Source organism: Habropoda laboriosa, unplaced genomic scaffold, assembly GCF_001263275.1.
Source record: "Habropoda laboriosa isolate 0110345459 unplaced genomic scaffold, ASM126327v1 scaffold11, whole genome shotgun sequence".
Taxonomy (NCBI): Eukaryota; Metazoa; Arthropoda; class Insecta; order Hymenoptera; family Apidae; genus Habropoda; species Habropoda laboriosa.
Genome location: NW_017100150.1, coordinates 1,886,903 through 1,908,001, shown reverse-complemented (window position 1 = coordinate 1,908,001; position 21,099 = coordinate 1,886,903). Strand labels below are relative to the sequence as shown.

At 41.9% G+C, this 21,099-nt stretch overlaps 1 protein-coding gene across 2 annotated transcripts in view; it reads right to left on the bottom strand.

Moving 5' to 3' along the window:
- Nucleotides 1–18,564, bottom strand: part of LOC108574748 (nucleolysin TIAR) — a 252,125-nt gene extending 233,561 nt beyond the window's left edge. For both annotated transcript variants that reach the window (XM_017937387.1, XM_017937395.1), the window contains exon 1: nucleotides 17,972–18,564. In XM_017937387.1, coding sequence (XP_017792876.1) covers nucleotides 17,972–18,128 — 157 coding nt within the window. In that variant the 5' untranslated portion in view covers nucleotides 18,129–18,564. The remainder of the gene's footprint in view (nucleotides 1–17,971) is intronic.
- Nucleotides 18,565–21,099: the final 2,535 nt, after the last annotated feature.

Sequence of the window (21,099 nt, the reverse complement as noted above, 5' to 3'; positions counted from 1 at the left end):
TGTATGTAATTTGAATGGTTTCAAGGGGTGAATGAGATGGAAAAGACAATTTTTTTTTTTAAATACCACTTCTTTTCAAAGTCACCTATGTTTTTTTACACGAATGTATGTAGAAATCGACGGAAAAATTTCGAGGGACCCAAACGGGAAGACGGAAAAATTTCGAGGGACCCAAACGGGAATCGACCCCGGGCCTTTCGGCTGGCAAGCCGAGGCTTTGCGCACTGTGCCAACTACGTATTCTCTCTTTCTATTCTCCCTTGTCGGTTTCCTATCTGGGTATGGAGGTCCCGGTACGGCATGTATATATTTTTTTCCCACTAAATGATGATAAAATTTTAATTCTTCCATCAAAAAAATTTTTTCCCCATTTATTCACCCTTTGAAACCATTTAAATTGCATATAAAAAATTTCTCATACTATCATAGCTGGAGAAGATAATTAGGTGGCCTGTTTTAAGTGGTCCATCTTGTATACAATTGGAATCACGTTTATAGAATGATATAATCTTCATTTTACAACAAAAATTTCTTACCAATAATAGATTTTATAGATTTTTCTCTATTGTCCATTGCAAATGGAAATTCATTGTTTTCTTATGAAATCTGGAAGGAAAATTCGTCTTATCTATTTCACGTACGGTCAGATCGTTAGAGCTTAAGAAACTATCGGAATATTTCTTTGCAACACACGTTTATACCTTTAACAAGTGTTATCAGCGACAATGATGCATATGAATTCATTTGCGGGTACTCGCGTTACTGTGGCGCCTGTACGCTTGCTCGTACACCGTGATGAAAACTGGTATTTTGTGTAATACCTATCTTCAAACGCATAACTGTTCTATCTCATCCTATTTCATCCCCTTTTCTTCCTACCGCGCGCTCTTCTCGTATTCTCCATCTATCTTCGTTCGTCGAGCGTAATTCAATTCGTGGAGCGGAGTGGAAGCATCAAAATATTAGCATATTGATCAGCCCAACTCTGGCTGCTCTCTTAAATCCACAACCGTGAAACGCACTTAATGCGAGCAACCACTTTGGCTGTTGCTACAGCGAATGCACTATCCGTCGCCTGTTGCGATCATCTATGTATATTGTACTCGATCTCTGGATGGCGATACAAATTTTTTCCGAAAGAAGGTGTTACATTAATAAGTCACTCGCGGATATCGAAAGAATGATGGAACTTTAACGTGATAAAAAGTGTATAAACTTGATGGGACACCCACCCCTATTGGCCGCCGTGTTCAGTTATCCGCTAATAAGTTGACTGACGTAAAGTTCGAAGAAAATTTTCTATCTTAAGAGTATGGAAGGTGTGTTGTAGTGGGAGGAGAGAGAAACTTGTCCCAACAGTAACACTCTATTTATTATCTGTGCACGTCTAATCAATCACAGGGAACAAAAATGACGAGAACGACGAACGAAAGTGTGAAAATCGATAGTAAATACTGCTTATCGTTTTGCAATATTACTATTAAATTCTAACTCTTTTTATACCAGCCTTAAATTTATAACAGCAAGTTTTGAGTGAAAAGATAAATATTACCGAAGATATATATGGTAAATTAATGCAGACAGTGACTTTCAGACGCAGAGTCGACTCGCGAGAGAAACTCGCGATAGTTTCACTTTCAAAAGGGCACCTAGCTTCGTGTTTAGCTCGATATAATACATACGACTCCGGCTCGAATTTCATACGCTTGGCTCGAGTTTCTTATGTTTCACTAGCAAAAAAACATCGCGAGCCTCGCGCAATGTTATGGTACGTGAGGTTGACTAGGCCCAAGTTACATACATGAGGGTCACTCACACGCCTAGGACTTTTCCAAGAACTGTTGCGAACGTACAGCGAGCAGGACGATCCGTCCTCAGTCAGTGTTTACGAGCGCTCCCGGACGAGTGCCTCGACGAACGACGCTTATACCTCGCGACATAGTCTTGTAGGAAATACAGTGCTCCCTCGAACAACGCGGTTTCGATTATTCGCGGATTACAAATCAATTTACATACTTAGCATATTCGTTCGTGTGAACTAATTCCTCACAAACAGTGGCGTCGAATTCAAGTACACAACGAACAGCCGAACTTGGGAGAAGAATCAAACGACCAGTGTGTGCCTGCGAGCTACATAGCTACAGTTTCACGGTATTTATATGCGTGAATATTGTAATTACACGATATGTATGTATGTACATATGCGTACACGATCGAATGATTGAGTTAATTGGGAATAGAGGAGGGCCTACGCGTTACTAATTAGATTAATTATCGTTACAATTTCGTTTTATCGTATCCTAAACAACAACAAATCAGTTTTTCACTGTTTTTTCCCCCGAGACTTATACATGCTCTATCCTTTTCTGGGGAAGCGTTGTTTCTCAATAGGAATGTAAACATGACGTACTTCGTTTTTAACCACAATATATGGGAACTGAGAATATTGAGGTGGTTTTGTAGTAATAACACGCAGTGTAGTTCGAGGGATCGCTGTATTTTTGTCACTAGAAATCTAAATAAATTAGAAATATGTAACTATCGCTAATAATATCACATATTTTGCGATAAATTTCTTATCGTCCTTGGACAAACTATCTGAAAAATTCCTCGAATTGCAATCTTTCGAATTATCCGCGACAACAAACAAAATATCAATATGTAAACACGTCTAATAACTGCAAACTTTAATACAGTGGCAATGTGCTTCTATATACAGGAGAGGAGCTATGTCCACGCTTGTTTTTTTTTTTTTCAAACAACCCTCCTGCACCACACGACGATCTGATTAAGCAAATTTCATGCTACAAGTAATTTCCGAGCCGACAATAGAATTTATTCCTATATATAGAACCCTTGAAAAGTTTGAAAATAATGTAGACGACCGCAGTTTCAGACATCCCCGTGCTGCGGGACAATACAAAATCGTTGGAATGAAAAGGAATTAATTCGCCGCGTTTCAAGCAGTCGCATAATATTAAATGCTTATTTCGATTACAACGCGATTTGACGTGATTACGAATTGAACGTTTTTGGGCCAACACGTCGATTAATGGGAATGCGGCTTAATGAACCCGAGCAATAATTAAAATTAATGTTTTCAGTTCGGTAGTAACGAATCGCATTATGGGTGCAAATCTTTCCGAATTCACAATAAAATTAACAGGAAATGAATCGTCGATATTAATTTACATACTACACGCAAATTAGCTATCGTGTTTCACGACTTCTATACCGTAATTTACACTGATAATTAACAGGATCCCGATCGAAATCAAAACTTGTAATCCAACGAACCATGCTCCCTGCAACTATTGTACATAATCACTCGTGAACCTTTTTTAAATCTGCTAAAAAAAGAAAATTACACAAGACTTTGAGTTAATGCCCGTGGTTTTGGCGATGAACTTTCGAGCCTTGTAGATGTTTGCACGATGTTGTGCCGTCTGGATACTGGTTCCAAGGACCACCCAAATGATTTGGACTTGGAAAAACTGATGTATGGTGGTTGATGGTCTATCTCGTGGTGGTTGAACGACTACTCGACGACTGACTCTCCGACGTCGCGTCTCGGACGTCCGTGAGAGGGATTTTCGTTGGGACACGCTGATTGGTTAACGGTTAACGATTGCATTTGCCAATCAACGTGTCTAATCATCTTCACCTCCCTTCCAGTACGCCCTTAGCGCGTTGTCACCTTGGAAGGGGTGGGCGGAAGGTCCCAAAAATCTGGAATTTCCTCCGGGTGACTCATCGGCAAGCGGACCGTTACTTACTGAAATTAGCAATTCTAGTGACCCTCGGAGGAGGTAATTAGACCCGTGCAAGCAATAAACAAATAACCGTTCCCGGTCGATCGTGCCATAAACCGTTTCTACAGAAAACCTAACACTTTGCATTGTTATTTAACTTACAAGAGAACATCCTGAAGTGATTAATCACCGATATTGATGAAACTTCGGTATATGGTAGTACTCGAAAAAATATCGTATTTTTTTTTATCGGCAATCGTTCACATCGAAGGAGTGAAAATCGTCCTCAACGATAAGAGTAACGAACATATTCGGTGAAAATTATTTATTATTTTTGATTTTTCAAATTCGTCAACTTACAGTATTCCTCCGTCTCCAATATTTTTCGGGATATTAGACTAAATATATTCACTTCCTCCAACTTTGATGGAGATTTCCACCCCTTCACTGTGAACGATTGCGTCGTGGACCTTGATCAAGTCTTATGACCAGGAGTTCTGGCGCAGGTTGACGATTGTTCTCGCTGGTTCGAGGTGTATTGAAACTTCGTTGTTGGATTAGATGTTGTAGATGTTTAGTTGAATTTAGATTGTTCTTTTCGTGACGATGTGTCTCGTGCACTCGTCTTACGGCGATTGTCGGTTTTCAGGTGTGTAGGTGTATATATAGGCATTAGGTTGGTTCTGATTGGTGGAAAACGTGGTGTGTTCTGCTATTGGTCGACGAAAATTGTGACCTTTTGGTAACGAATGTTTTATGGTCCCGGGTGTTTTTGGGATCTATTGTCCGAGTGTCGCGCTGGTGCGTCCACGGGGGGTATATCGCGGTCTTCCGAACGTCGGCACCTCGGTCTGTGGCTTATTACTATAATCCGCCGAACCGAGACTTCGTTGCGTGCTAATCAGGTCGCAACAATTGCAAATATTAAAGAAGTACGCGTCGAATATACCAAAGTTTCATTAAAATCGACGACTATCAGTTCGTTGGTGTTTCTACAATTACACTCGAAATTATAGCCTCTCCTTCAATTTCCACCAATTTTCTTCCTCCATCAGCAAGGTTTTTAACGAATCGACACTCGGTACTCGACTATTATTGTATATCACTCGATCAATTTGGTTGTCGGCTTCGGCGATACATCGAACGAAACGATTTACGATAGATCGGGTACTTGGAGGTGCGAGAACTCGATCCAATCGGCAAACACGACTTCTGCATCCGGCTTACAGCTGCTACTTTATAGGCAGATATACGAGGGTGTGTTCTAGTTAACTAGCCAACCGGTACAGACTCAGCCACCTAGACAGTCAGTCAGCCAATGAAGCAGCTAACACCCACGTAGATACTATAACTATACAGGTTTGACACCTGCTGGCCGCTCAAGTATCTATCACTTGACCAAGGAAAACGCAAAGTAAGGATTTACTATTGAGTCGTCCAATAAGTTCCTGCCATTTAAATCAATACTTCAAACATGCCTTTAAAGGCTACGAGAGAATATAGTCTTCTCGTCTTTTTGGCAAAGCTATCATGATGTCGCTGTAAAATTTCCTCGGCTTTTCGCGAAAATGTTACTTCTTGGAGTCGATATTGTCAAATTTTTTGACCAATAGAAAATATTGTATTGCACGAAAGAGATGGTAATTTGATGAGATAAGGTTTGGAGAATATGCCGAGTGTGATCAAATCTTCCAGTCGAATTCGCGTAATTTCTTTTTGCGCGTTTTGTGACATACATATGTGGTCTAACACTATCCTAGTGAAAAATTAGTTTATTTTTACGCGTTTGAATTTGTTCCGTACCGAACATTTTTTTTTTGTCTATTTTCGCATCGAGCCTTTCTCCTTTTATTTCTATAGCTTAAGGAAATTGTAAGACGGGCCTGAAGAATCCGCGACCCATAGGATTAGCCGGGGCCGTTATTAAGCGCGTACCCTCGGTAATTTCACCACCAGAACTCAGTTTATTAACCATTGTCCCGATTTTCCAATTACTCAACTAGTGTCTTCCTTCTCTCATGTCCTATCTCCCTTTTTCGGAATTCCCCAAAACCCCGACACCTCATCCTTCTACCACCACCTTCTACCACCACACCCTACGACCAATACTTAATGTTCTTATTTCTCCCATTTTTCACTTCCAAAATTAAACTTGTAGCGACCAGCTACAGCGGAAAACATTTGGCGAGCAGACTACCAGCACTGTTTATGACGTGTGCGCTTGAAAGGCTATTTTTGAGGAAACCGTTTTTAGCTTATTTAATTTCCAGAAATTCGACAATGCATGTCCGCGTAGAAACTTTCTCCGACGGCCTCAATAGCAAATTGCCGCATCATAAACCAAGGGTTTCCGAAAGGTCCGCCGTACGAGGCCCAGAGGCCCGGACCGGCAGGTCACGAGTACTTGACCTGGAGGAAACTCAGCTGCCCGCCAAGTGACGTCAGGGGAAAAACCTCCCCCGCCAAGTCGCACTGCGGTCCCCGAAAAAGCGCGCCAAGGGCGCAAGGGACACGCAGCGACTTGGAGAGAAATTACCTGATTGGTTAACACCGATGCGACGGGTTAACCAATCAGGTACGATTAACACATAGCCAAAAGTTAATAAGAAAAAGCGAGGCGTCAGGAGGCCAGTCAGGCACGGACCTCCAACGCCGACAGTCAACTTCAATAAAGATCGTGCTAATACCGTGAGGGTACTTAGCGCAACCCTACTCACGTCTCGTTATTTAATAATAATAACCACATTCCTTCAAACTCCGCCCTCAGTAGCTGAGATGCGTGACTTCCTCTGAATTTCGAATCAGTATCATTCTGAACGTTAAACAACCAAGTATTGAATCAGTCCGAGTGCTGAACGCATAATCAAGTCGTTTATATTATAACGTTGGAGAAAGGGTATTCCGGGATCGCTTCAGACCTCGTTAGAAAACAGTCCGATTTTTCTCTCGTGATCCAAGTTTGAAACATAACTCAAACCGACGCGAGTACACGACAGAATTAATGGTCTCATTTTTCGAGAGTAACTCGAAGAACGAGGCACGCAGTGAAGAGTACAGACGCATAAAGTCGGAGCTTTAGGGTACCATTAGCAGCTTAGGGCAACGCAAACTTAATCACCGTTTCGTTTTGCATTGTACGAAGAAAAGGACACGAAATAAAATAATAAGTTTGGGGATTCTTTTGTAGGAGTATTTAACAGATTGAGGGAAAACGATAAATGCGAAAATTTATGGATACTAATAGTATGTAACGGCAACACTCGTTAGCAAATCTCAACTTGAAATTGAGGAAGTGTTGGCCGTTGAAAAATTCCGCGATGAATGTTTGCCTTCTTCTGACGACGTAATTTCAATTTAAATTTATATGCGACGGTAAAGCTTCCTCGTGTTTTTAGGTGGAGGAATAATGGATTTGAAACGACATTTCACTGTTATTGTTTCTTATGTTGATTTGCATAGTTTAATATGCAATAGTGTTTGAAAGTTCGCGGCACTGTGAAAACAATTTTGCTTGAACTTTTCTCACGGTACTTGTGTACTTCGTATCTGCGTTTAGTATAATAAATAGTGCATGGTTTCAAGTCAATTTTGTGAAAAGCAAACGAAAAACAAGCAGCGACATATCATAATAATAATTTCTTTCGTTCAACTTTCGAAATTATTTCAGTTGTAGAAGTTTTATCAATCCGGCGAAAAGTATACAATTAATTTCTTTATTTTGTCTCACTTGTTGAAATAAATCACTGGAAATAAGTGAAAAAAAATGGCGGTGAGAGGGATAGAAAGATGAGAAAGAAAGCACGAAGAAAGAAAAGAAGAAGGAGGAATAATATCGCCTTTTCCTATTCAACGTTTCTCACTTCACTCGATCCATTCATAGAGTTAAACAGAAGAGAGATCCTTGTGTGAACTTACCATTAAGAATTTGATTACTACGTTAATGCACTTTCAGCTTTAAACAATACCGAAGCTCGGAATTACAAGACTTCCCCCATTTTTCCAGAACAGATCAAATCGTTTCGTTATTTTTGTTTGACTGAACATCGTTACATTTGCACTTGAAATTGTAGCACAGTGTTTAAAATAAAGCTTGCTTATAAATGACTGCAAGAAATGATATTTTCGTTGTCCAGGGCCGTGCTATAAGTTTCATACTAAAAATGGCGAAAGTATTTAGCATTCGAGAACACATTGCGAGGTGAATTTTCGTCGAAACTTGCAGGATCGTTTCACGGTCGTTCATTTCACAGATTAGAATATAGGATTGAGGTGTTTCGTAATTCTGAGCACGTAATTCATCGTTCCCGTAGAAGCGTACAGTGTGCAAGAAAGTTCCATTATTTCACATCGAAGCGAACAGAGTAGAATTCTCGAGTATGCTCAGCAGACATTTTTTTCCCCTCTAGCCCCACCCGGTGAAAAGAAATCCACATCTGGTGTCGATCGAGTTTAAAGGTGAGACTTTTTCTTGCGAATCGTCTTTCATGGCTGAGTCGTCCTCATGCCAAATTTTAGATTTATCCGTCGCCGAAAAGGGGGTCAGATTTTGCTCCGACAGTCAAGGCAGCCGGCCAACTGCACGCAAATCCATGCGGTTCTCCACGTGTAATCCACGGACCTCGTCCTGTAAAATCGGGGATAGAAGGGGAGACGGGAATTGGAGGAGGATCCTCCTCGGATTCGTGCGTCGTCCGCTTCCGCGATACTTCGTTCCTTCGATATATCTTGGCGTCGTCGATGCACTCGTCCCTATATCCTGCCACTGAGCCAGTATTCTTAGGTATCGTAGAATATTTCTACCACTGAATATTTTCGTCCCACGACAATATTTGGCCTCCACTCCCGTCGCCTTTCCCTATCTCCTCTGTCTTCCTCCATTTCTCCGTGAATGTCTCGCTGTGCACCGTATGCAATATTTGAGAAATAAGGGCCAGCAAGGAGTAGGAGGAATGTACGTATGCAACTTCTTGGTATTTCTATACCAGGTTTTTATCAGGGAAATGTTCTCTAAGCATCGACCAAGGACTCGTTCTCAGCCGAAACAATATCGTTCTCCTACCGGTACGAGGTTTTCCATTCTCTCTCTCGGGTCGCTTCTTCGGTCGCGACAGGTAGTAGCTCTGGTTTTCGCCTGGCAACTAGACTAGCTGGACTACACGCAGCAGTCATTCGGTCCTTTGGGTCTCTCCGCTGTAGTGGAACCTGTACTACTGGCCGGGCAGAGCAACACCACCACTACCGAGCTGTGCAACACTAGCACCGTACGACCGTACACCCCCTTCGTCTCTATCAAGTTTAACTTGGCGCAGCGAATTTCCAAGTACCGTTTTACGAGTTTTCGTTGCCACTGGGAATAGACGGATCAGTCGTTACGCCGCTCGGTAAATGTTGTTCCTGTCGTGACTACCGCTACCTGTACGGTACGTTCAGTCGTCTCTATGGAACCCGGCTCGGATAATCAATTTTGCAGCGAGATTACAATTCGTTTGCGACGCTTCTGGAAACACCGCTATATCGTTAATTAGCTGCAAATCGGTTTTACTTTTTCACTACCGCGCCCCTCTGTTTCGACAGATTTGTTGCGATCCGTGCGATCGGTTTGCCAATCCTGCCCGTTCCGATGTCATATCTTGTTTACTTTAGCTCGTTTTTTCTTTTTTTCCCTTTTCTCCCCTCCTACGATACTACCCCGGCGATATTTGCATCCTGTTGTTTGCTATTGTTATAGCAGAAATCTACACGAATACACGTTTGAAAAGGTTTGTTCGACGAGTGTTGCTATTTGTTTTCTTTTTTTCTTCGAACGTTTGAAAACAAGGCTCGGGGTATTTGAATTGTTAAATTCCGGTCGCGGAGGCAGAGTTGCGATTTTTCCGGAATTTATTCTTTGCGGAGGGACTGGTTTTATTGTGTTTTTAATGTGCAGTGATTGAACTTGTTGATCGGATTTTGTTGTAGACGATGGAAGCTCGAGAGGAATATGTATTTTTAAGACACTTGACGACTTAGTTTTCCAGATTTTTATCGCGTTGTTGTTTGCATAAGACACACTTTTCGGTTTGTAACGTCTGATAGAATTACAGTTTACTTACCTGTTTGCAGAATGAACGAAATTTATTGAAGTATTTGCTAAGAATAAGGTTATATTTGGCAAAACCGTTGCTGGTAATATGGACGTATGAAAAGATTTATTAATTTCTGCATTATCTACTTGGAGAGTATGTTAACTTGCTGATGGATCGCTGTAAATAGTCTTTTTCTGGATTTTATTCGTTTGTTTGCAGAGAAAATTCGTAATTTCCTAAATTTTTACAAACATTCCTAAATTCTATTTCAATCCCCACTTCACTTCCATCGAGATTCATTTTCGGTCCTCGTTAAAGAGAAAATATTCTTTTCGCGACGTGAAAGCGAATGATTAAAAAACCGAAAGTAAATGTGCAATCAGAACTTCTGTTGGCATTACACGCGCAAATTGGGAGTGTTGCTGAAATTTTCGGTATTTTATAATAACGCAAGAGGTGAATTTTTAATTAGCAACTTATTGGTTTCTTAATATGGATACAGTTATTTCACTTAATTCTTTATTGTCGTTCATCTCATAACTTTATTTATGTCGGAATAAATATTAAATTGAAATCGAAGCTTGCAGCTTTACTACTATTTACAAAATGTAGATGCACGCTTCCTGATATTAGTTTGAGAAAAACATGTGACGAAACATTTCTGCAATTTTATTTGCTTTTCCGTAAAACGGCGTTCTTTACAACACGTTAAAGATTTTCCTTCGTGGTATGCGAATATTGACAATCACTTGTGGGTATAGCTCAGCAAGACGTGGCCGCGATATTTTTAGACATTATCATGATAACGTGTAAGGTCACTTTTTTTCTTTCGCTTTGATCAATATAATAGTTTTTAAACGTTCATCAGACACAAGCGTAACTTATTTCCCTTTGCGTGGATCGTATGCAATTACACTGAAATATTTATACCGGCAATACGTCGTGCTGCGAAATTAATAAGTGACACGTGGTGGAAAATGTTTGAAGGGAAAGTATGATTATGGAAATATAATATATCTGTAAATATTTAGACATTTTAAATTAGCTTCAAACCTGCCTATTAGGTAGCTAGCCACCTACCTATTAATATAGACGAAAAAAATTGCACGTTTTCACGGAAAACGTATAATTTCAGTTTTCTGAAACTGTACCATTGTTACTAGCCTTTATCATTTGCAGTATCATTTTAATAAGGAAAGATTTGAGACCAGATTCGGCTACGTATAGACTACGAATCACCCCCCACTTTTCATCAATATTAAATCTGCTGCTGATTTTTTATAGATTTGAAGTTTATCTCAATTCTGCGTTTGTCGATTAATCTCATATCAATTGATTGGAACGATAAAAAATTCTCAAAGTCGCTGACTTTTTTCTGGAAATTTTTGTGTAAATTGCAATGCTCGGTGATTCCAAACTTTTGGCCGGTAGTGTAGTTGGCTATATCACGTGTGCTCAACAAGAGTGATATCTGTTACTTCCGTGGCATTTTATATCCTCAATTCAAGGAACCTTCGTCATACATTAAAGAGCACCAAGTAACTCCTTCAAAATACCTAAATTCTTTCTCTCCTCCTATTTACCAAAATGTTTTACAAATCATTTAAAACAACAAAAGAACAGGCAGCACTTGCAATCCTCCGAATGTATTCCACGTGGAACGAAAATAATGGCCGTTTCGGGTACCGCAGCATTCGCATTTTCTACCAATTAGTAACAGCAATTATCCGTAGAATTAACAACGCCGACAGTTGTTACAACACAATACTGTCGCCGTAGCATCCTCCCCTCTATCACAACGTTACCTTCTACCGGTCGACGGTGTAATTAATTAATAATCAAATTCGAAATGCATCCGTGAGTATTGGTAACGAACGAGCTTGCTCGGAACGAAGTGAGTCGTATCGATAAATTTTGCGCGACATCGAAACTACACTACCCAACGCCAGAGAGAGGGAGAGAGATCGAAACAAGTCGCAATCAGGTGGAAGGCGCGGAAAACGCGAAAACTTAAGCGGAGCTGAATAAAGTGGCCTCGAAGCAGCCCGTTGGCAAGAGGCTGGCAACGGCTGGGATGGCGGCGGTGGTGGAAAGGTGAATATAGAAAGACGGGGTGGTTACCACCCCTGCAAGGTACCTACGTGGCATTCAGCGGCGCGGATGGCGGTGGCGCGGCCTGGCGCGCCAACTAAAATTGAATCTGCGGACGAAACTTCGGTAACCTCGTCAGGAAACCGAAGCTAAAGCCATCCATCGCCTCCATTTTCGTCGTCGGCCTCTTTTCCATCGGTGCACCCATTGTCGACTTCTGTTCTATCTTGGAAAATTGCTGTCTCTTTCGTTCGCCCTTTTTCCACCCGCGCTACCTCGCTGACGCTACCTCGTTTCTTTTTTTCTGTCCTCTTGCGATGATTTTCGAAACGTTTGCCCTGCAATCTATGGGATACGCGGTTGGTAGATCGACGAAAGGCGACTCGAAGAACAGAGTTGGAGCGATTCAAGCAAACTTTCTTGCGCTTGTTAATCTCGTTTGTGGAGTTCGAGATCCTTTGGGTGGTGGATACTTTGCTGGGAATCGTTGATACTGAATGCAATTATGGGATTCGTCATTTGAAATGCTTGCAAGGGAATATTGTGAAATGATAATCACCGACTTTGATGAAATCTTGGTATGGGGTAGTTTTGAGAAAAATGGTCGACACGCGTTTCCTTTCTTTATCGGCGATGGTTCACAGTGGAGGGGTGAAAATCGTCCTCAAAGTTGGGGGTGGTAAATGTATCTACGTAGTCTAATATTTTAAAAAATAGTGGAGGCACAGGAATAGTGTTAATTGGCGAATTTTAATAAATAATGAGTATTTTAGATCGTATACGTTTATTGCCCTTATGGCTGAGGCGATTTTCACTCCTTCAATGTGGACGATTGTCGATAGAAAGAAAATTGGTGTCAAATATTTTTTTGAGTATTGCCATACATCGAAATTTCCTCAATTTTGGTGATTATCATTTCGAAACTTTCCCTTCTTCGTTTAAGGACACTGATTTTTGATAAATTGTTGTATATTATTTAGTATAATTTGTGAGATTTCTAGCGACGGTAATTTGCCTAATGTCCAGCGTGTAAACAGTTTCCTTCGAAATCCAATTACTTTGTACTAAGTGAGGAAAGCTTGCTTTAACGAATGCCCTTTACGTTCCAAGCGAACGAAACGCTTCAATTCCATTCCATTCCGTCGTATGTTCGCAGTACCAATTCGCAAGGAGTAATTGTGGATTTTGACAATGCCACTTTCTTCCCTGTTCGAACTTTTTCAATATTTCCCAATGTGAACATTTTGAGGCGAGCGCATACCGACGCACTCGAACAGAGAAAAAGCTCACGACCCTTCTCCCTCGATTCAATTTCTGGATTACGCCATTCTTCAATTGCGTTCAAACGAATTTCGCGTACTAATGGACGCTTCCTCGCTATTACAGCACATCGAGCAGGCAAACAAGTTTACGAGCACTTACTCTTTGGCCGCGTCCTACCCGTATGTGCGGATGTATGCATTTTCGAGTATCTAGACGGTTTGAAAAATCAACTGATTCCTCTATGAGAGAAACCTGTCCGTGCATTTCTATCGCCGTTTCGGAATGTTGATAGTATTATACACGGATCGAGGGTATTATCGCTAGAACTGGGTCAAAAATGACCCATTAGCAACTTTTCCCAAAATAGTGAATTTTTAAAATTCGTCTAATTTGGAACGCCTCTAATTTGTCATTTTCACCCAGCCAGGCGTTCTAGCGTTAATTTTCAGCAGTAAATAGTATTAACCTTGTTTTGCTCTCGTATATAAAGCCATTCGCAGTTCCATAAATATTCACATACTTCCACAAAAGAATACCATAAATAATTGAACCGGTGTATACGGAGAATTGTTCCGTTTCCCGTAGCAAACCTCTGTAGCTGAAGAAGCCCTTTGGTCTTGGTCGTGAAAGGTGTAACGAAATAGCGGACTGACGTAAAGGGAATAATTTTGCAACGAATCCTTTACACTTTCGCTACTTCGCCCTATAAAGCGTCCGGTAAACAGAATTAATTTTCTTATCAGACCGTCTTTCCCTCTCGGCCCTATTCTTCCTCCGGCCCGAACCTTCTCTCACTGGTTGTAAATAATTGAACGTTCCATCTCGTCAGCTTCGTGTAGGCAAGATGTTTTCGTTATCCCAAACGAGTCGTTTGGCCGTGAAACGGGGAGTCTTAACACCTCTGTGAAAGCAAAAATTCCTGCTCCCAGGGTAGAGTCTCGGCCTATTCCGTTGCGTGCCTCGCAGTGAGATAAGTGTTCGAACTGTTGGAACACGAGAGCCAAACGTGGAGTGAAAGAAAAAAGAAGGAAGGAAGGAAAGAAAACGGTGAAGGGTGAGAAAATTCGATAGGTAGGGGTCAGGACATCGAGGAGGGATGATAAGCTGGCTTGCCAGGTTTCTACCGGTTCGAGGGGCCGGGTACTATTTAATCCTTAAGTAATTAACGGGATTGATTCACGTCAGAGTCCGATACGGGGCCAAATGCCGTGACGTCTGGTGGTCTTCGATAAATTCCATGCATCCACTTGCCTACGTAGCTAACGTGCATGCCACGCAGGTAGTATACGTGGCGAAGTGGCACGATGCCGGGACTTGCGCCCTTGTTACGCTCCCATGACACGTACACTTGCGATGTAACGGTAACTACAGTTAGTACGTGCTAAGTGTGCACGGCTAGAGATTGCCCTATTGGCAGCTCTACGTATTCCGCGCTCTCGATTATACATACGTGGATAAACATGTCTTCGAACACTGTCGCGCCACACGCATTACGCTCGCTTCTTCTTTTTTTTTTCCTACCTTTCGACCGCTGTGATAAGCAATCCACGTACGAACACCTGCCGGACGGATATTTCGATTCATTATTCAGGTACATCGATGTCGCGCTTCTGTTTGTTCGCGAGACTAACGCAAGGGTAAGTTGTCGAGTTTCGTCCTACCCTTCGATCATCATCGACGGAGTGGATTGAAGTAAGTAAGAAGTTGCTTATACGCGTGATGTAGGTGTTTCTTTGACAAATTTGGGTAATTTTTTGAAAATTTTTTTTTGGTGCTATTTTGGAAACGCCGATGTGAAAATATTAGGTTAATAGATTATGTATGATTTTCGTTAGTATTAGTTTTTAATCGTAGTAATAGAGTTATGACATTTTAGCTAAAATACCTTTCCATACGGTGGTAAGTATATGAAATGGTAATACTGTAACATTTATTCATTTCTTATTTTTTTTTTTTTTTTGTTACAAATCATGTATTAGATAAATGTATTGTTAAAAATCTATATAATTATTTTAAGGCGTTCGGGTATGAGCACAATAGTAATCGAGATTTAGACATTATTTAAAACGTCTTAATGAAGACTGTAATCAAGATTTATCCGCAATTTCTTCTCACAGGCACAAAAGTGTAGCAAAAAGATGTAGCAATCTAATCGAAGTTAATCTTAGGTTTTTTAATATCGTCCCACGAAAACTTAAACAAACCACTGTTCATGGAAAAGTAAATTTGCAAAAAGTCACTGAATATCCATTAAAAGTGAATTCAGACGTAAACATATTCCCTCAAGATAAATTTCTCGATTATTATATACACTTTTTTCATTGTTTGTCATACTTCATATCGGATGAACGATCTTCAACTTCGCCATAAAAATATCACGGTTATTTTTAGTCGCAGAACACGACCTCAAAGACTATAATGTGTCCCCGATAACAGTTAACGATGATAGTCAATAACTGGAAATTGCTTCACGAACAGCTTTGCATATTCAACCTTCAGAATTACATACGTGACCAAATACGCTATCGAAAGTTAGATTTCGATCTCGTTACAGCGATTTCGTAGGTACTGACGTTTCCCAACTGATAGGGAGCAGTCGCGATTCCTGAGACGTATGATTTCGATCAGAACGGTTCATTTGTATGACGTTACCGATCACTCGTGTAACGAGGCCATCTATCACCTTAAACTTCACTTCGCAACGCTCGATAACACCTGCAAAATTCCCTTCTCTGACAATTTTCTTTTCTAATCGTCCTGTTCCTTGAGAAAACAACAAACGAAAAGAGAGAAACACAGCAGTATCGTCAGTTTTAAGGGGCAATTTCGTGTAACCGGAGGAACGCGAGCAATGAGCTAAACCTCACAATAGAAAATCAATGCGAGCGCAATTTGTAATCAGAGCCTGGTTGCAATAGCACGGTTTGAAATTGCTACACTTGACTTAGAGCAATAACGAGAAAATTGGAGCGGCTGTGGTACGACAGTGAACACACCGGTCGAGGAAAAAGATGCTCGTGAACGCGCTCGGGTTCGTACAGTAGGCGAACGGGTAGAGAAACGTTTGAGCACTTTTTAAATTCTAGCTACCTAAAGGTCTATCGTGGAACTTTCGAATGTACCTGCCTATCCGATAAGAAGTGCACTCACAGGCCTTCGTTCTCCGAAACTGAACAATATCGTGTACCAGCTACGGCATGCCCGTAACAACGGTTTTCATTGTAATCCAGCTACAGTTGGTACGTGCTAAGTACGCGCAGTTAAGGGCTCCCCTATCTGGATTGGAGCCACTCGACGCGGGGTTCGGTTTACTCGACGACAACGACGACAACAACGACACACGCGACAGCCAGAGAGATATATACGTAGGTTGTTTCCCAACGAAATCATTTTTCCGCGACCAGCCAGCCCCATTGAACGAGCGTGTTTCGTCGTCGCTAGCAGAATCGAGGGAGAAACACCGGTAGTAGACGCGGGCGTATCGAGACGAGGAGGAGAGCATACGTGATCCAGCTTGGAATAGAGGCCACTTACACACGATGAAACGCAATACGGTTTTCACGAGGCGATACGCAACATTAAAGCACACGATGTAGGGGGATTTCGCTCGGAACGAAGAATAATTCTGGCAAGAATGTCGTTCGAGTAGCGGCTACAAAGTCCTGGACCCACGCCAACCTTCCTCCCTTCCCTTTTTTCTTCTTCTTCTTACCGCGGCTTTTGTCAAATCGCCGGCCGTCGAGTTATAAATTTCTTCTATTCCGCTGTAATGTGTTTCGTTCGGTCTCGCGGTAAATGTTTATTAACCGGTAATTATCAACAGACAGTTACTCACGGCTCTGTTGGAAGGTCTGGTGGAAAGAGGGGTGAGGGTGTAACGTCGCGCGAAAACGAGTAGTCACGAATGCTAATCGAGGGAGAGAGAGAGAGAGAGAGAGAGAGAGAGAGAGAAAAAAGTCCGGCATCCTTAATGGGAGCAATTAATTCCTGGCGATCAATGTTATTACTTTTTCGAGCATCTTAGATAGCCGGGAGTATATATTCCAATTTCTATGCGGGTCACATCCAGATCAGCCGGCCTTGCTCTCCGCTACCCCCCTCGTATACCCCCTCGCCCAATCGCGCACTCTACAAGAAGTTAGCACTTCTTTTATGGATGCCGGAATTGGAACACAGAATTGCGGTAGTTTGGCGGCAAAAGTATCAGAATGGTATGTATGAAATAAAACGCGATGAAAACCGTTGAATCCGTGGCTCTCGTGCGATACCTTCAATCACGGCGCGACGTTTCAAAATAAATACAGACGTTCGGAGAACGTACCGTACTTATTAAGCTCTCTCTCTCGTAACAACACGTGCACAGAAATTCCAGCGAAGTCGTAAACGTAAGGTCAGCGGAGCTTCGTGGACTAGAAAATAGGGGGGGGATTTGTCGAAAGTGGTCGTTCGACGATAAACAAAGTTTGTTTATATTCTTTCCCTTCGAATCTTCCGTTAGAGATACGGAGGAGCTTGTTTCAACGAAAACACGATCGACGTACGGCTCCCACTTCGTTCGAATGGAATAATAACGATCGATGTGCGTTATACCCTTTAAAAGAGCGCGAATCGGACGAAGATACCGGGTTGTGTGACCGTTCTCTAACGGCGCGCCAAGTGTAACTTGGCTAACGTATATCGTTCACGGATTGACAGGAGCAACGGAGCATATTCGGCGGCACAATGTACCGGTTGAAATTTATCTTAGAGCCTTGCTCGAATGATAGCGCGAGCCCATAAATCTGTAGTATAAAGCGTTACCTGATTTGTTGGCGGCCGTTGCCGTGTGGGTGAGCGTAGCTGCAGCGGTCAGCTTAGGCGGTTCTATCTTCTGCGGCATGCTGTGCGCCGGTATAGGGCCTGGATTCGTCATGGTGGTCATCGTGGTGGGCATCATCAGGGTCGACATGGTCAGCATCTTCGCGTTGCTCCTGTTTCGCCGTGGCGAAACTGTTTTCTCAGCGATCCGTCACGTGACCACGGAAGATTACTCCTACTCCTCCTCCACCTCCGCGGCGGCACCGAGAAAATTTTCCGCGACGTTACACCGGTTACTCCGTTGCGTTTGATCGAGGAGGGAAAACCGTTGGACAGGTGATACGGTCGCGTGATTGAAAACGTGCAGAGGGGGAGGGTGCGCGCGTGTGGATCGATGGGGAACGACAGCGATCGCAGTTACCGTGGATCAATCGGTGACATTAATGTCCTGCGAGCGTGGCATCACTCGATCAGTAATATTTTAAACTGACTAGCACCGGTGGTCGTCGTCTGTCGTCGGTTGAAATCGAGAAGTCACTGCATATTACCGCCAGCGATCTATTTATCGCGACGTCACGAAGATCGTGCTAACTCTTCTCCCCCGCGACATTACTTTACATCGTCGCGCTACCCTCTTACACTCGTGTACCGATACCTCTTGACATTTGCTTCCTTCGAGATCTTCTTCCCTACTCTCCAGTTTACTCGCTCCTGTGAAACTTCGCCCCGTGTCTCGACTCTCCTCGACGTTGAGCCTTTCTTTTCCTTTTCCCTTCTTTTTCTTTTCTGTACTTTCCACCCGCGATATTGTTAAAGGAACGGAGTTTAATACGAACACGAATACCCCGAAGATACTTTTCAGTTTCACGATCCTCGAAGGAGATCTCTCGATCCACCGTAACGCACCGTATTCGATGCTGTTACACGTGATCCTCGATTACCCCCGTTTTAAATTCGTGTCTCACTCACAATTGTTTTTCATATCACTCGTTTGTTAATCTGTTTCCTTGGTGTTTGCTCACTTGCACTTTTACCCATTCGCCAATAAATATATTCCGTAACGTTCGTGTGAGTTTCGAGCGTCGACACTGTTACGCAGTGGCGTGCGAGGAACGCACGCGGTGCTGCGTGGTGCGGCCGCGTTTACACGTAACGGAAGAACGAACGATGCACGTCACGACGACTGTTATCGTTGACACTTGACTGATCTGCGACGAGAAAACGTCACCGAGTTGCGGACGTCTCGCTATCTCGGCGTGCACGAGAGCACAGGTGTCTGCGTTGTGAGGAAAGAGAGAGTGTATGTCGAGAAAGGGTGAAAGAGAGAGAGAGAGAGCAAGAGAGAGAGAGAAAGAGAAGAGAGAGAGAGAGAGAGAGAGAGAGAGAGGGTAGACAGAAACGGCAACGACGACGGTAACGTCGACGGCGACTAGAACGACGGCGACGACGTTCTCTACGCTCTCCACGCTGCGCGCGTTACGTCACGTCCGGCCGAGCGTAGAGTCGGAACTCGTCTGGCGGGGAGAGCGCGAAGGGACGCCTGCCTTTGCCTGCCTTCCAGCCTGCCAGCCCTGGACGCCCGCCGTCGCGACGCCCAGAGGCGCCGGCGTTCCCGAGCGTCCGCGGAATCGCACGAGTTAAGACGCGAGCCAGCAGTCGCTTGTTCGCCGCCAAGCCGAAAGGGTTGTCCGATGTGCCGGCCCATGCACCACTGCGCTCGTCCTTCCGAATTATTCACGCTCCCTTTTTTTTTTCTCGTTTTCTGCTCGTTTACGTTCAATTTTTCTCTTTCTTCTTTTTTTTTCTACCTACCTTTTTTCCTTTAACGAAATATCATTGCTACGATCGCTTGAATTTTCAATGGATTCGAGGATAGTGGTACACGTTTGGGTGGTTGTTTCTCTTTCGTTTTAATGTAGATTTTAGAGAGAGAGGTTTTTTTTTGGAAGATTTGGGGAAACGTAAGACTGAGTGGATTTATAAATCGTTAAATAGTTAAGAATAAATTTATGATTGTCCTCTGTTGTAGAGTCGTTTATACGAATAAATATGAAGGGGTAGTTTTTTATCGTTGCAAACAGATTGATAAAATAAATTGTCAGAAGAGGGAGAAGAGTGTGGCATTAAATTTTCTTTCGTCCTGTTAAGTAGCATTACTGTTATGGAACAACGAAACTATAATTATTCGCTTCGTCGCGATTACTGCGTACATATTTTCTACGAGGAAAGTAATTCTCTTTATTGTAGTTTAGTTTGTTTTGGTATGATTTTTTCCATTGTAATTTAATAAAATTATTTATCTGGGGCTACTTGCTACATGAAAATCGTATTTTGGTCCCAGAAGAATTAATTTATAGGTACTTTAAGTACAATTGCAAAAATACTAATAATTATGGTGAGAGTTATGAAATAGGGACTACCTTTTAGATTAATCTATCTTGTAATATTCTAAAATTTCTAATAATAATGAAAAGGAACAAAGACGTTAGTTAAAAAAAGAAATAGATAATATAGAAACTGGAAGTTATGAATTCAACTGTTATTGTCTATTAGTAAATTTAAATTTATTTAATTTATTTAGTAATACTTTCTTCTATGTTCATTTTATACAAAAATGTATGAGTTGAAATTCCTTCAGCTACATGACATGAAATATTAACAAATAAAGAGTTCCATGAATTAAATTTTTAAAACTTCTGTTCGCTAATTTAACGATTATTACATTTTCTTTTATATAATACCTTTTAAACTTGTTAGTGTTTTTTCGTACAGTGACAGTCTATTTATTCTAATCAAACTGGTTATTTTCATCAGATTTATAAAATTGCATTTTCATATTTTTAATTTGAAAAGTATTTTCATAAATATTTAACAATTCCTTCCCTTTCCATTTTTCGCGATTAGATCTTCTAGGAGAAAGGTTCGTTGCCTTGCGATAGGTTTCTTCTCGATTAAGTCCATTTTAAGCAAAGAACAACAAAGCGATGTAAGTTTCAGTCGGGCATATTGCACTTGAATCACATTCGATATTAATGAACGTCATTCGTTAGCGGTGTTTTATGCAAATTTTTTATCATGAGAATCGTTGTTATTATCCTGATAAATCGGTAATTAATGTATCAGTAACCTAC